The sequence below is a fragment of the Nannizzia gypsea genome, genomic scaffold, assembly GCF_000150975.2.
Source record: "Nannizzia gypsea CBS 118893 supercont1.5 genomic scaffold, whole genome shotgun sequence".
Lineage (NCBI taxonomy): Eukaryota > Fungi > Ascomycota > Eurotiomycetes > Onygenales > Arthrodermataceae > Nannizzia > Nannizzia gypsea.
Window position 1 is genome coordinate 290573 of NW_003345197.1, and position 18814 is coordinate 309386.

The window sequence follows — 18814 nt, forward strand, 5'->3', positions numbered from 1 at the left end:
CAGAAGGCTAGCCGTAGACGGGAGCGGCGTCGAGGAAGTGGTGGTACCGTTGCATGGTTAGGTGACAGGGAGGAAAGGGGATCATTACTGGCGTCGTCGGAGTCAAAGGGGAGAGTTGATGGGGGCAAGGGAGGACTGGAAGGAGTTGAGCGAGGGTGACTTGTTGGGCCTCCACGTCGCCCGCGGGTGTGCTGGCCGTGGTGGTGATGGCTGTTGTTGTGTACTGTGGGCGTTGACTGTGCGGATTTCGAGAGTGTCAGGCCAGCTGGGTGGTTGCCGTTTGTGTTAATGTTGGTGTTGGCAGCGTTGATGTTGCTGCTGTTGTTGGAGCCGGCCTTCTCGAACAGGCCGCTGATGAACTTTGATCGCCTCTCGCCGGCCTTGCTGTTGGTAGCACGCTCATACCAGGTCTGCGGGGGATGATGGTAGCTGCTTGCTCCATCAGTCGTACAGGGTAAAGCGTTGACTGGACACGGCAGGTTCTCGTCAGCAAAAGTATTCTGATGGACGCCATCATGATCATGTTCATCCTCGTTCTCGTTCTGAGCAAGGCTGGAGGTATAGCTACTGGCGGTGGTAGTGCTGGCACCACAAGCAGCGGCAACATCATCCGGCTTTGCCTGGTGCTGAAGGTCACGACGACGAGCATGATTCATGGAGGATGGCTTTAGATTGAGGCGCTGGTGTAACTGACAGGTACTGTCTTTTTCCTCGACGCTGCTTCCGACGCTTATGACGCTGCTTGCCTGAGTGGTTGAAGAAAGCGGAGTGATTAGTGTATTGTTTGTGTAGGTACTTGTGCTTTGGGTGCGTACTCCACCGCCACTACCGCTGCAGCCGCTGCCAGAGTCAATTGTGCGGGCTGTGTTCTGGACCGATGACCGGCCTGCTGATCGTTGGGATTGTCGATTGGCATGGGCGTGTTGGTGTTGATGTTGGTTGTGGTGGTTGTGGTGGATACCGTTGACGATGACGGAGACGTTAGTCGCTGGCCCAGCAGTTGCCGACGACGGTACCTGGATGCTGCTGTTCGTATCTGCTTCTCCGTCTAGCTGGGGCGGGGATCGAATCGGTGACTGGGGCGGCGAGCGGTGCTGGATCGTGTATCCCATGGACGCCGGGCCTTCTTCTATCAGCCGCCTTCTGTATTCCTCCCATGACGGGTCGGCGCCCTGACAGCGCGGAGTGTCGCAGTTTCTAGCGCGGTGCGCGGCGACTTCTTCTTCATGTTCCATGAGTTTGGCCCATATGAACCTGTTGCTCCGTATGGTGTTGGCGGCAAAGGCAAGGTCGGGAAGGATGTCAGTGACTCCGTCGAAGAGAGGCAGGCCGAATATGTCCATGAATCCGACCTGGCCCTTTGCCTTTTTGATAAAGTTGCCTAGCTCTGGCGGACCGCCGAAGAGAGAGGTCGCTATGCCGATATTTACCTCCATTTCTCCTTGGTTAGCAAACTCCAGCTGCAGAACATCGGTCCACTGCTCTGCGACCTTGAACGGGCGTGCCTGAGAGAGATATATTAGCTATATGTGCCTATTCATCCGGAAGCAAGGGGAAACATACGACGTTGCTAATGTCGGCACACTTGATGATCAAGGCGCACAGGAGAACACGGTAGTCCCTGACATCCTTTTCGATCCAGGAGTCTACCTTTCTGGCGTCAGCTTCGTACCTACCCCTGAGCTTACCGAGCTCGTCGATGAAGTGATTGTGGATGCCCATGTCGGTAGCCAGGATGGAGCTAATCATAAGCGTGCGCATCTCTGTATCTTGAAAGACCGAGGGCCAGTGCCGGCGCAATATCTGGGAGTAGGCAGCGCAATGGAAGGCCTCGAGGACCGATCTGTCGTTGTAGAGCTGGGCGAGGGGAGCATTGAGCTTGACTAGGAACATGTTGTTGACTCCCGGGTGGCCTACGTCGTGACCGAGAGCAATGACAAGGAGTGCGAGGGCGTCAAACGGGGTCAGGAGACATGACATTCCCGTGCCGGAGGAACGACGTTCGCTTCCGAGGGGGAAAGGCGGGATGACGCCTACGCGAACGAGGATGTGGAAGGTCGACTGGAGGACATCGACTGCATGGCGGAAGTTGTGGTAGAGTATAAAGGAGTTGTATGCCGCGCGACAAGAAAGCACAAACTCCCGCAGTGATTCTATGCCTGTTAGAACATACACATACATATAGGGAGATGAATGGAAAGAGAAAGTTTAAAAACCCACCAGAAGAGATGCGCCAGTGCTCGAGGGCAGGCATGGTAAGGGTATGTTCAAACATCAAACAGGAAGCATAGCAAAGTTCATCATCGGTAAAGTCGTGAGCACAGAAATGCCATTCAGCAATGGCCGCCTTGACCTCCTCCTTGCGCTCGTCTGAGACACAGACGTCACTGATCAGGGAGTCGTCGAGGGCTTCTTCAGGATTACATATCCTCTTCATCAATTTCGAGACCCTATTTAAGTTAGCCTAGGAATAAAAGAAAGAAAGAAAGAAAGAAAAGACGTACATGGCCTCTCTGAGATAAGCATAGGGTCGTTCATCCTCTGCGGTCGAGCTGACGCCTACCCAGGAGTACTTGCGCATCTTCTGTCCCGAGTTGGCCATGAAGCGACTGTTCTCCTTCTGCGCCGCCCTGCGGATGCGGTATGCATGTGTGAGCAGGCCATGGACTCTAGACTGGTCTATGGGGGAGACGAGAACGTCAATGGCACCAGCATCGAGACAACGGCTTATCTGTCGGTCATCCGGCCGGCGGGAGCTTGGCTTTGGCGCAGCCTCGACATGCTTCCCGCTGCGCAGGAGTAGAGCGGAGGAAAACGGCGATGGCTGGGGCTGGACGTTCCGCAATATAGCGATTGGTATGATTGCGTGAGGCGTCTCACGGGCCTGGATGTCTGCGGAGAAGCGCGAGAGCAGGTGGAGCCCAAAGAGCTCTTCGGACTCGGAGGAGAATGCAAGGCTGCGTCTGGAGGTTGAGGTTGACGGCGAGACGGCGGAGGCTTGACCGTGCCCGTGGCCTTGTCCCTGTTGGTGCTGGTGTGGTAGCTGTGGCTGGGACGGAGGCGAGGAGAGCGGCGTGAGGTTGAGGGAAGAACGGCGGATGTGAGAGGACTCTGCGTCGCCCGAGACGGCGATATCAATGAATGCGAGGACGGGCACGATGGCAGCGTCCGAGTCGCCCTCCTCGCGGCCGGCATCCGTCAGCTCTGCGACCTTGGTAGCGAACGACTTGCCCGAGTTGCACACATACACTATCGTAGTCAGTCAGTATTCCGTAGCAACCATAGTAGCCATAATCACCGTAGGAGTAGGAGGAGGAGCGGTACCCTGTCTGCAGATGGCGAGAATGCGAGCGAGGTTGGCAGCGAGCTCAGCGGACTCCGGCAGCTGCTCGCCGTCTCGTTCTATCCAGCGCTCCTGGTCGACCCTGTCGTCCAGGTAGACGGCCCAACACGCCGCTGCTGCAGCGTCCATCGTCGTCGTCCTCCCCGTCGCTGTGTCGTCGTCGTGGGATTCGAGGTGCGAGGTGCGAAGAGGTAAGAGGAGAAGGTGAGGCGTCCGGGTCGCCTGTCGAGCGTGTGTCTGATGGCATTCACAGCAGCAGCCAACCGAGAAGACGACGGCAAAGGACGAAGGCGAAGACGAAGCAAAGATGAAGCAAGAAGACGAAGACGAAGAAGACGAAACAGAGAGAGAGTAAGGAAGAGAGAGAGAGAGAGAGCGCTGACTCAGTCCCAAAGCGGAAGGCGATGCAAGGTCAACTTCATGTCACTTCGCTCTCGCTGCTGCTGCTGCTACAAGCTGCAACTTCACCACTTCAACCACGTCGACTTCGACAGCCACTTCAACTTGACCAACCTCCACGGTCCGAACCCCCAGGGCGACGACCTTCTTCTTCGTCCCTCTTCTTCTTATTATGATTGTCCTTCTCTCCCTCCCGCGACAGTAGACGAAAAAGAAAGCTCCTGCTGTATCCCCCCTGGTCGACTATCACCAACCAACCAACTGACTATCTGGCGGGCGGGGGATCCCTCCCCTTCTTCGCCTTTCTTGCTGCGCCCGACCAAAGGGAAAGAATAGGGAAAAGGGCTGGACGCGAGGCGAACGAAAGCCAAAGAACGGAAAGAGAGGCGAATAAGGGCAGAGAAGTAAGTACGCCGGTGCTTCAACAGGTAGATGGATGGATATCCCTTCTCTTTCCCCCCCTCCTCTCTGAACACGAAGCTACTCGTAAGAAAGACCTAGATCGAGGGACCTGACCGGACGGCGGGCGAGGACGAGGAACAAGGACGGGAAGGAAAGCGTAGAGTCGAGGGTCGAGGGTCGCGGGCGTCTGCGTTCTTTGTGAGGAAGCGAGCAAGTGCGAAAAAAGCGAGAGTCAAGAGCGTCAAAGAGAGAAAAGCAGAAGAGAAAGACGAGAGAGAGAAAGACGCGGAAGCAAGTCAGCAGAAGGACGGAAAGATAGAAGAAGTAGAAGTAGAAGTAAGAAGTAAAGAGAAGAAAGGCCTATTCTTGCTCGTCCTCGTCTTGTTCTTCGTCTTCTTTCTTCCGCTAAACTGCGTCTTCTTCTGCTTCTTCTATCAACTTTTTGTCCTTCTTTCCGCTCGCCAAGACCATTAAAAAGGAAGAGAGAAGAGAAAAAAGAGTAAAAAAAGAGTAAAAAAGAGAGAGAAAGAAAAGAAGAAGAAAAGAAGAAAAGAAGAAGAAAAGAAAAAAGAAAGAAAGAAAAAAAAGGCTCAACCGAACCCGTCGAAGGCTTCTGGAAGGGCCGAGGATGTTTTGGTTTTACCGAGCGAGACAGCGCAGAAAGGGCGGGTTTCTTGGGTTTCTTTGGTTCCTTACGGTATCTTACGGCGACGATACGACGAGTAGAGAGATGAAGCAGAGTAAACAGAGAGACACTTATGATAGAAGAAGAGAAGAAGGGGAAGAGAAGAAGAGAAGGAGAAGTCATAGTCCATAGCCATCTGCCTCTGCGTCTTCCTGTGTCTTCCCTGTCGCTGCCTCGTATTTCCCTCCCCTTGTCCCTAGTCGACGCTAACTCGTCAGTCAATGAGATCTTGCGTGGCCTTCTGGAAGGCAGGAAGAAGACCAGGAAGTCGACTAGGAAGATGCCTAGGAAGATGCAAGATGGCCACTTACTTAATACTCCGCAGAGACAAGAAGACAGACTCAAGGACGAAGGCTGAAGGCAAAGGCTAAGGCAAGACGAAGTGTCTCTTCTCGCTTCTTCTTCCTCTTCTTCCTCTTCTTCCTCTTCTGCCTGCGCTTACACTGCACCAACACGGCTTAACCCTGACTGACTAACGGCTTCACTCACCACCACCGCTGACTGACTAGGACAGACGGCGAACCCGAGTTGATCACCGCGGAAGGCGTCTTTAGGGTCGATGATCCAGCATCCTCCGTCTCTCTCTTTATTCATCGCTATTGTCTTCATTGTCCTGTCGTATTCCCACAGCCATCCTAAACACTCACTAGTTATACACCTCGACTTACTCACTTATGCAGCCCCCTCGACTCCATCCACACGAGCCGCCCTTAGGTCGATCCCACCCAGGTTTCTCCAGCCGAGGACACAGTCGGCCTTTCATCTCTCTCTGCCCTCTCTTTTCTGACCGTCTCTGTTTCTTCTCTCCCTCTGCCCGCGCTCTGACTGCAGCTGATGGGAGGAAGATGATGAAACGTGAAACAGGGCAAGGGCGTGGCGTGAAGTAGTAGTTTTCTCCCCTTTACTCATACTAGAGAAGTACCTAGTTGGATACTTGCTTGCTTAGCTCCAGGAACGCTGGCTGGCTGGCTGTCTTTTTTAATTCTGTGCTCTCGAACGGTTGGGCTGGACTCGATCGGCAGGACGGACAGGTCGTTGCTTTTCTTCTCCTTTTCTCTTACTTCTCCATGGACTTTGATCTTACCATCATCGGGTCGCTCGACTGCTCCGTATACTTGACTTCTTCCTCCTCCTTACGATTTTATTATGCGGGGTTAAGGTTGGCGTATAGACATGGACATGGGAGTTATTAATAGGGTGATAGGGTTGGCCCTGCATGGGTCCCATGGGATCCATGGGTCAAAGGGGAAAGATAGGGAAGATACTTATGTAAAAGAAACAGCCTCTTGTTCTTGTTCTGTCTATCTATCTTGCTACATGCTTACCCTGACTTACCTGCAAAAAAGATGGCTTTTAGTGGCCGGTTGGGACGGTCTAGCGGATGCTAAGTGAGTACTGTACCTTTTTTCGATACAAGACATGGGTTCGTCTTTTGAGTGGCCGGCAGCGGGTACCTATACCTATACTCTTTCCATTAGCATGTCAAGCTCTTGAACAGATCGGAGATTTTTAGACAGTAAAAACAGATAAAAGAGTAGAAGAGGCGTCATGAAAAAATTAGAGTGTTGTTGCGTTTGTAATCTTCAACGAGGACCCAGACGGGCCACTCTCGGGGTTAAAAATGAATAATCCTTCGCCAGATAGAAAAGAGTGCATAGTAAGAAAGAAAGAGAGGCTGGCTTACCGTTTGATTTGAAGGGGCTCGGAAGCGGCACGCTAGCTTAGGGGCTCGGCAGCTTAAAGAGATGGTAAGCTAGATGCGATGGGGAAAGAAGAAGGAAGAAAAAGAAGAAAAGGTAAGGAGAGTTAGTGTTAGTGTTAGTGCTGGCTGGCAGAGAAGCGAGAGCTTGTGCGTGTGCATTCAGACTAGTGGTCGATAGACAGATATCTACACGGTAGTTTAACCGAACAAGTCGCCGAATCCTGTCGCCAAGCATAGTTAGTATAACTCTTCTAGAATAGAAGGAAAATAATATTCAAGAGGCAGCATAGAATGAATACTCACCACCCTCGTCACTCTCTTCGTCTTCCTCCTCCTCCTTAGCCTCCTCCTTGGGCTTCTCTTCCTTGGTCTCAACCACGGCAGGGCCAGTGCTGACATACGCATCAGGGTTGGCAATGCGGTCCTTGAGCTCCTCGATAGCCTCCCAGCTGTAGTCGGTCTCAATACCAATGGCAACACACTTCTTGTACGTGTTGACAAGAGAGTGAATCACACTGGGCATGGTGGGGAAGTTGGCCGCCAAAGAGACACAGGCAATGGTGTTGACGGCGGTCTGGAAAGCGCCGAGAAGCTGCTCCTCCTCGATGTCCAGCACGCTCGAGTCGAACGTCTGGCCGTCATCGTAGATCTGAGCAACAGACATACCGTACGTGAAGGGAGAGATGTTCAGCATGTTCAGAAGCGTGGCTTCGGATGGGCCGACCTTGTTCTTCGCCTCAACGAGACGCAGCTCGGTCGTGATTTCGATCGTTCCACGGGCAATCTTGGTGGGGACACCGAGAGCCTGGAAGAAAGAGGTCTTGCCGGGTTCCATGCCAGTGTTGCCGGCGGGGATGTACACGTCGACGGGGGCAATGGCACCAGCACGAGCGGGAGCAGCGACTCGGTTGGAAAGGATCTTTTCACGGATCTCCTTCAAGTCGCCGTTCGTGAAGATGAAGCCGACGTTGCCTGCCACCCAGTCAGTTCTTTTCTCTACTTTATTCGGTTCTCATTTGCTTCTTACCCTTGACGAATGGCAACAGGCGTTCATACTCTGGGTTGTCACCAATGAAGCCCTTCAAAGCACGACGGACCTACTCTTGACTATTAGCATCCTGTCTCGCCAATTCATCACCGTTCTCATCGCATTGGACACTGCAGCCTTACCATAGTGTTCTTTCCCATCAACACGACGCCCTCTCCTCGCAGAGCGATACGGATCTCGTGCATCTGCTGAGAGCTGACATTGTCGACGTTGACGATGAAGATCGATCGGTACTCATCGAGAAGGCTCTTGAGCTTATCGAAGTAAGCGGCCTTGGCTTCGGATCTGCCCCCCATGTCTTCTTATGCTGTTTGAAGAGAGGATATTTAAGGGCAAATGCTTTGGTTGTCGTTGTGGTTGTTGTTGGATGATTTTTTTGGATGTTCTTTTTTTTCCTCTTTCGCTTTTGATTTTCGCTTTTTGTGGTGTTTTTTCTTCGTGTCTCGCTAGTGGGGTCACGTGGTGTTGATAACCTTAAATCTAGAAGAGCCAAAAGACGAAGAAGTCGAAGAAAGTCGATGCGAAAGACATATTAAACAGCATTAGATAGCCATGTAAGTGCTGAGGTCGACCTGCTTTGTGAGATACTCTATTGACTCTCTGTACCAGATATTTCTCGCTGCGATTGACCTGTTCCCAGCAACAGGCGAGTCCCCCCGGTGATGGCCCTTCGCCAACCAGTGCAGCGAATAGCGCAGCTGCACCGAGCTCAGCGCAACATCTTCATCGCCGCAGCCGGACCGAATCTATATACGTTTGACGCCCAGGATGGTGCCCAATTGGACGTCTGGCCCGCTACTTCAGTCGCTGATCGACATACATTACCGGTAGAAAGCCAGCCGGTAGCAAAGGACGACCCCACCACTGACCGCGCAGGAACACCACCGCCAGAGAAGAAGCGCAGACTCTCACCAGCCTCAAGCGAGACCAAGGATGGAAGCAAAGCTCAAAAGTCCTCCTCCATTGCATGGACTACTATACCTTTGATCCTATGTACGCCGTCAGGGGAACATGTTATCGCAGTGACGGCCGAAGACAAGTGTCTACGGGTGTTTGAAGTAGGCATCGACGGGACATTGAAACAGCAGAGTGAACGGTAAGCCCAGCCTCTTTACTATACATTATTACTCCAATAGTATATATACATATATATAAACCCACCATTCTAACCTCCTACAGATGCATGCCCAAGCGACCCTGTGCACTTGCACTGGCGCAGAACAACACCGTGATCCTCTGCGGTGATAAGTTCGGAGACGTCTACTCTCTTCCCCTTCTCCCCGATAACAACGCCAAACCACCGGCCGCTGTAGCAACAACCCCTACTCCAACCGAAGAGCCAAAAGCATTTAAGCCCTCCGCCAACCCCCTCACAGTCCACACAAAGAAAAACTTATATTCTCTGCAACAACAGCTGCGCTCACCAGTCGTCAAGCGCGAGAAAGTCGGCCCTTCATTTGAGCTTAAGCTACTGCTGGGCCATGTGTCCATGTTGACTGATCTGGCGTTTGTCTCGTTCCCTGCTGAATCACGAAGCTACATCCTGTCCGCGGATCGCGATGAGCATATTCGTGTCTCAAGGGGACCACCACAAGCGCATATAATCCACGGATATTGCCAAGGTCACACATCCTTCATTAGTAAACTGTGCATTCCCTCTTGGGCTCCGGAATTGTTGATTTCCGGCGGAGGAGATGATTATATCCTTGTCTGGAACTGGAGAGAGGGCAGGATACTCCAGAAACTTCCGTTACAGCTGGCACAGCAAAGCAGCCAGGCAGACATTGCTGTAATCGGTATCCGGGCAGTGTCCTTTGAAGGTGATGCCGGCTTATGCCATTTTGCGAGGGGCGCTATTCTTGTTACCATTGAGGGGTGAGTTCACCCAAGCTTATATATATACCTGTCTGATCTTAAAAACTAACTTACTATATCTAGATCGCAAGAACTGCTGGCTTTTGGCGTCAAGGCTGATAACACTTTAGAGCCTCTTCCAACAGTTAATGCATCAGGAAATGTCCTTGATATCACTAATTTGGACGACAAGGGCACCATCGTAGTATCGTCGGATCACGTCCATGAGCCAGGATCAACCACTCAGCAGAGATCCGATAGTGCATCTTCGGGCTCGCCACTACAGCAGTTTACAGCCACGATGGATTCTGGAAGCCTCAAGTGGGAAGAATCTCATTCTCTCGCTCTAAGTAGCATGGCCACCTGTTCGTCTTTCAGCTTGAATCTTGCACAAGACGAAAAAGAGAGGCAGAAACAGTTGAAGCAGCTTGGAGAATCGCTGTATAATATAGGAAACCTCCGCAAAAGCGTGCGGGGTGAGGAAGAGTAACAGTTACTCAGCAGGGAAATAATCATGGATATAGTAGTATAGCTGATAGATTCGCATCAATGGCATTCGATACCCTTCTATTGTTGTGATCATATTTGTATTGGCAGGTCTTAGTGATCTGGTTAAAGCGTAACAGAAGGTCCCGTCGTCTCCCGGCAGCTTTGTAGTCTAGCTCAATATTGACTTTGGGATATTTTCAACCTCCACCCCTCAACATCACCACCAGTAACAACCTATTCACCATATCAACCAGCCATGTCTAACCAATTTGCTCCCTTGAAGAACGATCTTCTCCTCCGGGCGGCTCGAGGTAAGCTATAAAATATCCGAGTACCCCTCCATTGACCCCACGGGGCAGCTGCTTACCCCTCTATAGGCGAAAACGTCGAACGGCCACCAATATGGATTATGAGACAGGGTACGGGCTATCTACACCTAACCAGTATCTTCTATACCTAATCGACTCTAACGTTTTCCTCTCCAGCTGGCCGTTACCTTCCCGAATACCATGAGGCCAAAGGAAACAGAGATTTCTTCGAGTGCTGCCGCTCACCAGAGGTAGCTTCGACGCTTACCCTGCAGCCCATTGAGCGCTATGCAGGACTCATTGATGCCGCCATTATCTTCTCCGATATCCTCGTAATCCCGCAAGCAATGGGCATGGAAGTCGAGATGATTGATAAGAAGGGCCCCTCGTTCCCTAATCCGTTACGGACACCAGAGGACGAGCAGTACACACAGGTCATGAACCGAACGGTCGACGTCACGAAAGAACTGGGCTACGTCTATGAAGCCATAACCCTTACAAGGCAGAAGCTGGAGGGCCGAGTACCTCTTATTGGATTCATCGGTGCCCCATGGACGCTGCTATGCTACATGGTCGAAGGAGGCGGCAGCAAGATGTTTGCAGCCATCAAGACATGGGTATACAAATATCCCGATGCGTCGAAGAAACTGCTACAGAAGATCTCGGAAGTGTGTGTTGAACATCTCGCGCAGCAGGTCAAGGCCGGAGCACAGATGGTTCAGGTATTCGACTCGTGGGCTGGAGAACTTAGTCCACGGTCCTTTGCGGAGTTTTCGTTGCCATATCTACGATATATCTCCGCCAATCTACCCAAGAGACTGCAAGAGATGGGCCTGGAAGTTGTGCCCATGACTGTTTTTGCAAAGGGAGCTTGGTATGCCCTGGACGAGCTGTGTGAGTCTGGATATAATGTCGTAGGATTGGATTGGCAGCACGATGCGGCCAAGGCACGAGCCGTTGCAAATGGAAGAGTGGTTCTTCAGGGCAATGCGGACCCGGGATGTCTTTATGGCACAAGAGAAGGGATAACGGCTGTGGTGGAGGAGATGGTGAAGGGTTTCGGAGGTGGAAAGCAGGGCTGGATTGCCAACCTGGGACACGGTATGTAGTGCACATGTCTGCCTTCTCGTTTCTCTCATGACCAGTACTAATGGCTACCTACAGGCGTTACACCCTTCGTCAAACCGGATGATTTGAAGTTCTACTTTGAGGAGATACGCCGACTAACTGCTGCGTAGGAGGGTTGATACTAAGCAAAGAAACTCGATCATCATACTCCGTATAACTAGTGTATATAGCACATAGCCAACTCCAATGATATAATACACATCCCCTCCGCTCTCTCCGCGTGCATCTTGCTGTCCTCTCCCAAACGCTCACGAATACTGTGTAGATTCTTTACCTTGCGTGCAACAGCTCCGGTCAACCCCCTCCCCCTTCCTAATCAGGTAGCCGCCAAGCCGTTCTTCGTCTTACCTAAGCACCCGCGTCTTTTGCTTCTTCTTCTTCTCCTTTTGGCAAATTGAACTTCACTTTGTTTTCCTCGTCTTTTCTTCATCTTTTTCTTTCTTGTCTGCTTCACCCCAGCCCCCTTTGGAATCTCTTTCAGGCCCCATATCGCGACGGCTTTCAAGTGCTTCTGCCTGGCCGTTGTTCCCTGCTGCTGAGTCAGGCCGTGGAAGCGCAGAGAAAGCGCTGGAGAGCCGTGGAAGCCTCCAGAACTGCAACGCCACATGCCTAGCAGGGGCGCTGGGTACTGTACGGTAAGCTACTTGATCAGCATATTTCGGGGCACTCCCTCCTCCCCCCTCGACATTGCTAACAAGCATATAGCTCTGATATCTGGGCTCACGAGAGAGACGGCCTTGAAGAACGTACCCTAAAAACAAGCGTTTCTTTACCTGCTCTATTCGCCGAGATATTCTTCCCTGCAGTCTCTTACAATCTCGAAAAAAGTACTGTGGCTCAAGAAGTTACCAACGGAACACTAGACCCACCGCGGGCCTCGCATCTTCTGACTTTTTTTCCCTGGCCGCCGTTCATCAGCTTCAGCATCGGCATCAATATTTCCATCAGTTTAATATACCTTCACCCTTTCTCTTCGTCGACTCTCTGACTCCCGGGTTTCCATCTGAGAGCCATCATACATACAACCTCCTTGCCGGTTTGGTTGCCTCTTTCTAACTCGACTTCCATCTTCGAACCCCTAGAGAAGCAGAACAGCCTCGCTCCTAGCCCTACCGCGTAGGAATTCCAACTACCCCTCTCAACTCGACTTCCTTATTATCTTCTCCGTCTTTCTGCATCTCAGTAGACTCTCCAGCGAGTCAATATGGTGAAGGAAACTAAATATTATGATACCCTGGGGGTATGCTGCCATATGTTACCAATAATCTTTATAATCAAAGAACCGCAATACTGACCTTTGCAGGTTGCTCCAACAGCCACAGAAGCAGAGCTTAAGACTGCCTACAAGAAAGGCGCCTTGAAGCATCATCCAGGTATGTATTTATTCTTTCCTATCAGGCGTATATTTGCGCTAATAGGCCCGGTTAGATAAAAATGCGCACAACCCTGATGCTGCCGAAAAATTCAAGGACCTCTCCCACGCCTATGAAGTCCTTTCAGATCCCCAAAAACGTGCCCTCTATGACCAGTATGGTGAGGAAGGCCTTGAACAAGGAGGTGGAGGCGGCGGCATGAATGCTGAAGACCTCTTCGCTCAATTCTTCGGCGGCGGCGGCGGCGCTTTCGGCGGTATGTTTGGCGGCGGAATGCGCGAAACCGGACCCAAGAAGGCGCGCACGATTCACCATGTGCACAAAGTCAGCCTCGAGGACATCTACCGCGGAAAGGTCAGCAAACTCGCTCTTCAGAAGTCAGCTATCTGCTCCCAGTGTGATGGACGCGGTGGTAAGGAGGGCGCGGTCAAGACCTGTGCACCCTGCAATGGTTCCGGTATGCGTACCATGATGCGTCAGATGGGTCCTATGATCCAGCGCTTCCAAACTGTTTGCCAGGAGTGCGGTGGTGAAGGTGAAACTATTCGCGACCGTGACCGCTGCAAGCGCTGTCTCGGCAAGAAGACCGTCCTTGAACGAAAGGTCCTACATGTTCACGTTGACAGAGGTGTCAAGACCGGCCACAAGATCGACTTCCGGGGAGAGGGTGACCAGATGCCAGATGCCCTGCCAGGAGATGTTCAATTCGAAATCGAACAGAAACCACATCCCCGATTCCAGCGCAAGGACGATGACCTGTTCTATCAGGCTAACATTGACCTCCTCACTGCATTGGCCGGTGGCACCATTAACATTGAGCATCTCGATGAACGATGGCTCAGTGTGACCATTGCCCCTGGCGAACCAATCACACCAGGTATGTCCCATTTCCCCTTCATATTATATTCGCCCGTGAGCTTTAAAACTAACCAGTCTTCTTTTCATCATTAGGTCAAATCAAAGTCATTCCAGGCCAAGGAATGCCATCTTACCGTCATCACGACTTCGGAAACCTCTATATCCAGTTCAACGTCCAATTCCCAGAGAAGGATCAGCTACAGAACCTCGAGCTTCTCGAGAAGGTTCTACCACCACGTTTGACCCAGGAGATGCCACCACCAGACAGCATGGTAGAGGACTTTGCCTTGGAGAACGTCGACAGCAATGGTGGCCAAGCCAGAGCCCAAGGAGCTGCTAGAGGAGACGACGACGACGAAGACGGCATACCGCCTGGTGCGGAGAGAATGCAGTGCGCTTCCCAGTAAGCAAAACGAATGAAATGCCTAGAGAATCCCGTGCTTGGTGGTGCTATGAGGTGTGATGGCGAAGTGTGTGATGATGCGTTGAATGATAAACGAACTGAGAAACAAAAAAGAGATATCAAATGTGGTCGGTGGTCGGGAAACTTATAATTTCATGCATTCGATCGGCGAATTATTTTTTTTACTTCCTATTTCTCTCCCTCTCCTATGTTTCTTGCGACGACTTGACTTCCCTGATCCATTTTCTATTTCGTTACTTTCACGCTTTCATCGAAGTCTAATCCAACCCCTTTTGATTTGTGCTTTTATTCTTCTTGTTCTGTTCGTGTGTTTTGAAATAGAACGAATCCATTTTTTTATTGATATTTTGTCTGTCGTCTGTTGTCTGTCATCGGTGCTCTTGTCGCTGTCTGAGTTGGTGCAGTGAACTACCGCCCTACAGTATTTATAGGTGGGAAGAGATAGAGAATAGATATACGGTATATTCACTTTGAACATGATCTCTATTGTTTTATTGCTACTTGCGTTGCCTGCCTTGGTAACTGAGTGACATTTCCCTGGCGTTGGTGCCTGGATGGTTTTGATAATGAATTCCTTCAAAATCTCAAGCCCAACATATTAATCAAATCAGTCCGCCTTGTTCTTTTAAAATATGATTCACCGCATGAAATACTAGAGCGAACTAGGCGGATATGTACCCGTCACAGGGATGACAACAAACGATAGTTTCCCATAGGACAGAGGGGTGTGCAAACATGAGTGTACACTGGAGAAGAGTCTCCTAGCTGGGGTAGGTATAGGGTAAAACAGAGCACCATTTCTACCGGCTGTTTGAGATAGAATATAGCCAATATACCCAAGTCTCATTGCCTTGTGCTTGGGTATAGATAATTTGGTGACCGAGGGTTATCTACCATTACATAATAAAATAGCATGAAAAACCCATGGTAAGGCGGAGGCGATACTCCCATCTATTGAGAGTATCCGGGGGTATCAAGATCAGAAGAAATGTTGAGTAAAGATTGCAGGGATATGTAGTCGACGACAGGCCTGGCACGGAAAGTCGCCAGTGCTGGCTGAAGAAGTGCTGAGTAGAATAGGGTATTGGTGAGCTTTCAAATGTTTACCTCATCTCAGGTATGAGGTCATAGTTTCCTCCTGGTGAGACGGATCAACTCTAAGCTACCTATGGATTAAAACGGAGAGTCTCTCGCCGTTCCATCGGGCCCGAATATTCTGAATACGAATATGGATCAAGGCCCTGTTTACCCATCTGCTCTTTCCGATCAAAATTGGATTATTTTCTTCTTCAAAATCACTCATCACTCGGGCTGAAGTTGGAAACTGATCAGGCCACTCCGCCCAAATCTCAACGGCACACCCACGGTCATACCGGGAATGAATTCGTAAGATGGATGCCACACCGTCTGCGGGGAGGACATAGCAACGAGTCTCGTGGAGATTGTGGCGGACGTTGAGTTTGCAAAATTCGCTACATGTAGCTCTGGTAGCTATACCCAGGCGGAAACACATCCGGACAACATATATACTGTGGGGTAAGGGGATATAAAGATAGAGGAGTGTCATTGCAATAAAGACTGCTTTCCCATGCTCGTGTTTCGCTTCTTAACTTCCGGATATCCGCTTCCATGGGCGACGCGGGTCATCTATAGTGATGGCACTTGTTGATATACTCCCGCTTCACTCACGTCATTTTGGGCCTATGGGAATGAGGCGACCGGAGTTTTCTCATGCATGCTGCTTGACCATCGTTAATTGGCCATGGGGTATCTTAATCCGTGGGATATTTAGGAGCTAGGTTGGTGGGGAACTTCGATATGTGCCTATGTTCTACTCAGGTGGTAGTATATTCGTGAGCGGGCGGGTATCTTTTCGGGAAAAGAAGCAATGAAGAGAATCAAAACAAACTCAGGGCCAAGGAACATATGGCGGCACCAGAGACACTGGAGTCGACATCAGGCTTTAGGCCAAGTGTCTGGCGGTATCCCAAGCATGTCTAATTCGTGGAGTATGAGCCAGGGGGTCCAAGAGGCTGCCGCTACATCTCTCGCTTCCATGCCATGCGACATCATCAGACATGACAGCAGACAGAAAGATATCTTACCACCACGACGATCGTCTAATGTTCACCTCATCGAGTAAAGAGATGTATGTAGGTATTTTCGTTGGTACTGACGTTCGTCGCTGTTTATCACGCGGGTGAGGTCGATCAAATGTGGTTTTGGGATGCGCCAATCCATAGACTTCTCGGAGATGGGTGGGTATTGCGGCCAATAGGAACCACGGCACCTCCCCCCCAGTCTATATGGAGGCGTACGTATACATATACATGGCTCAAGGCTGAATTGGTAATATAGACTGTAGACGCAAACAAACAAGGCAGAAGACGAGGTTAATTCCACTGGCCTCGGTTGGTGGGTGTTGATATCCAGAGGGTAAAATGTTCCTGGCGTTAATACTTCGTCGACACAAGCTCTTTCCAAGGAAAGCCACATCTTGTCCTTCCTGATGGATTCCTTTGACAAGACAACACTTGACTCCTCCACCAACAGCTCCGGGGAGATATCGAGTCAGTTGTCCTTGGGAGAAATATGGCCAAGTCGCTTAATAGAGGCCAAGAAGGTGCTTTTCTAGCCAAGGTATATTGGCAGCTTCCGACACAATATGGCAGAGTTCAAAGTGGTTTGAAAAACGAAACTGACGGTTCCTGCGCCAAGGTGATGGGACATCGTTTCTTCTTCTCAGTTATCTTCGAGGCTCCAAGCTGTTTGGCTTCCGTATGGCCCTTTGAACGGTCAGTCCGCAAGCTATCAAAAAGCAACATTGCGACTTCCTTCTTCCCCAGAGAAAATGAACGCAAGACTTCCATCCGGCACGTGAATTCTGCGGCAAAGCACCAGCTAGTACGACCTATGATAGGCGGGTAGTTTTCCCCGAGGAAAACACTAAATATAGGTAGGACGTATTTTAAATAAAGTCGGCCCAGCAAAAAGAATCTTATCCGACCAAGAGATGTTGCACATCTCCTCCCAAACCAAGATTGGGTTTAGTTCGCGGAAAAAGCAAGGTGAGTCTGCTGGAGGCCACCTTTCCAAGGATCAATTTCAGGAAGTAAGGAGTACTCCGTCAATGGCGGCGTGGTCCTCGTCCTCGGATGAACTGCGAGATGCCTCCCTCAGTATCTGAGCCGTGTGACATCCCCTCGAGAGGTTCCAGAGGATCGTTGTTTATGGGATATCAGACGATTATATACATACCTGTAATCAAAAGGGCGTTTGCTATCAGGGGCCAGGCCCCCATGTCTGAAGGAGCAGGAGTTCATTACGTATGAGTTCTGATATCTCAGCTCAACCACGTCTGCCTGGTCATTCATCATTGGCCTTGTCAATACTCTCGTAACTATTCCCGTACCTTATAACAGTACCGGCAGAGCAATAGAGTTTTCGGCAGATTTAGGTTTGCCCGTGGCAGTTGCTTGGACTTCCACAGCGAGCCGGCGATCATATCGTGGACAATGTGCTAAGTCCGAGAGAAACCAGGCTGGGTAGTGACGAATGTACATACTCCGTAGGACACGAAATACTCCGAGGAGCTGGAGACCCAAAGGAATCCCCTTCGCCGAGATATTGGATACTGATATTCCCATCTATCTTCCTCTTTCCAGACGACCCGCCACGCAACGGCACAGAGAGGACATGGCGGTCGGCGGCTTCGCTACCGTAGATCTGCCCAGGAAAGGACATGGTAGGCATGGGCGGGTGGCATGCATTGCTCGTTTATTAATACGATAGGTCCAACCTCTGTGGGCGTTGGAGGGCCACACGAAGATCGACTGATCAGGCGAAGCGCAAGTTGTCTGAACACAACGCACAGCCAGTGTACAGTAAATATATCAATTCACCGATAATTTGTTAAAGCCAGAGCGCACAACAGCATCTCCTTTCCTTTCGGGATCTGCCCATTTTGACGTTGCTAATGCCCTCAACAGAAACCGGAAACTTGCATTGATCTTCTTTCTGCATGCAAGAGTACGGAGTACAAGCATGTCCAGTATTTGTCTTGACAAAGGCGCCTCAAAGGCCCAAATGCTCAAAGCGATAACCGAAAGAAGGAAAAACGAAGAACGCAAAAAAGCGTAATACGAGGACCAGATTTTTGCTTTGGATGCCTCATTCTGGGAAAATTCACAAGTACTCCGTAGATGCTGCGCTATCAAGCGAATTCTTTCGTGACTATTCGCAAAATTGGGGGCCACTTATGCGGTGTTCATTTAGCTAAAGGGACCCTAGGTGGCCGGTCTTGCCAGTTAGCATGGAATCGGCGGAGGGTGTGGTTCAACTGCCTAACTGATTACTAAATTGCACGAAGGCAGGCAAGACGGGATGTAGAAAATTGTTTGCTCAATATGGTGTCTAGAGAAACAATCATAAATGCAGTGTTGGTGAGATGTGAGATACTCAGGGGGTAGGGGGGGAAAAGCATGCCATATTATTATTAGACTGAGACAACAAATTGCAGCCGCAGTGCAACATTCGTTCGTTGGCCATGCAAGTAGGTCATTCATTCACTTAGAAAACAGACACAACTGGTGTGATGCAACGAGGTGACGAATTGCTTTCCAGTCAAGTCTAGTCGAGGAGGGAAGGGTGAACAAACGAGATGTTTGCGCATCCGCATCCTCCCGCCTCATCCAGCTGTTTGTCCGGGCCTCGGCCTCAGCCCATGGATCCTGGAAGAATGAGTATCTCCGTGTTCCAGGCATATCATAACATTGCGATTGATATACTGGAGTAATATCAG

The 18814-nt window shown here is 50.6% G+C and overlaps 7 protein-coding genes across 7 annotated transcripts; 4 read left to right on the forward strand and 3 right to left on the reverse strand.

Moving 5' to 3' along the window:
• Positions 1-7: 7 nt before the first annotated feature.
• MGYG_05957 (3',5'-cyclic-nucleotide phosphodiesterase regA) lies at positions 8-3472 on the reverse strand (the record flags this gene model as incomplete). Its single annotated transcript, XM_003171363.1, has 7 exons — positions 8-87; positions 161-1505; positions 1564-2153; positions 2221-2450; positions 2505-3015; positions 3094-3249; positions 3325-3472. The coding sequence occupies 7 exons, from the start codon at positions 3470-3472 to the stop codon at positions 8-10; spliced, it is 3060 nt and encodes a 1019-aa protein (XP_003171411.1).
• Positions 3473-3763: 291 nt separating this feature from the next.
• Positions 3764-4618, forward strand: MGYG_09104 (hypothetical protein; the record flags this gene model as incomplete). The annotated part of the gene is made up of 2 exons (XM_003171364.1): positions 3764-3943; positions 4244-4618. The coding sequence occupies 2 exons, from the start codon at positions 3764-3766 to the stop codon at positions 4616-4618; spliced, it is 555 nt and encodes a 184-aa protein (XP_003171412.1).
• Positions 4619-4948: 330 nt separating this feature from the next.
• MGYG_05958 (hypothetical protein) lies at positions 4949-5592 on the reverse strand (the record flags this gene model as incomplete). Its single annotated transcript, XM_003171365.1, has 4 exons — positions 4949-5025; positions 5141-5261; positions 5319-5464; positions 5502-5592. The coding sequence occupies 4 exons, from the start codon at positions 5590-5592 to the stop codon at positions 4949-4951; spliced, it is 435 nt and encodes a 144-aa protein (XP_003171413.1).
• A 1137-nt stretch (positions 5593-6729) lies between these two features.
• On the reverse strand, positions 6730-7875 carry MGYG_05959 (60S acidic ribosomal protein P0; the record flags this gene model as incomplete). The annotated part of the gene is made up of 4 exons (XM_003171366.1): positions 6730-6752; positions 6835-7503; positions 7559-7628; positions 7702-7875. The coding sequence occupies 4 exons, from the start codon at positions 7873-7875 to the stop codon at positions 6730-6732; spliced, it is 936 nt and encodes a 311-aa protein (XP_003171414.1).
• A 366-nt stretch (positions 7876-8241) lies between these two features.
• MGYG_05960 (hypothetical protein) lies at positions 8242-9923 on the forward strand (the record flags this gene model as incomplete). Its single annotated transcript, XM_003171367.1, has 3 exons — positions 8242-8675; positions 8759-9454; positions 9518-9923. The coding sequence occupies 3 exons, from the start codon at positions 8242-8244 to the stop codon at positions 9921-9923; spliced, it is 1536 nt and encodes a 511-aa protein (XP_003171415.1).
• A 255-nt stretch (positions 9924-10178) lies between these two features.
• On the forward strand, positions 10179-11468 carry MGYG_05961 (uroporphyrinogen decarboxylase; the record flags this gene model as incomplete). The annotated part of the gene is made up of 4 exons (XM_003171368.1): positions 10179-10233; positions 10300-10341; positions 10408-11331; positions 11395-11468. The coding sequence occupies 4 exons, from the start codon at positions 10179-10181 to the stop codon at positions 11466-11468; spliced, it is 1095 nt and encodes a 364-aa protein (XP_003171416.1).
• A 1094-nt stretch (positions 11469-12562) lies between these two features.
• On the forward strand, positions 12563-13996 carry MGYG_05962 (mitochondrial protein import protein MAS5; the record flags this gene model as incomplete). The annotated part of the gene is made up of 4 exons (XM_003171369.1): positions 12563-12598; positions 12662-12731; positions 12787-13608; positions 13683-13996. 4 exons carry the CDS (start codon positions 12563-12565, stop codon positions 13994-13996), a joined length of 1242 nt encoding a protein of 413 aa, XP_003171417.1.
• Positions 13997-18814: the final 4818 nt, after the last annotated feature.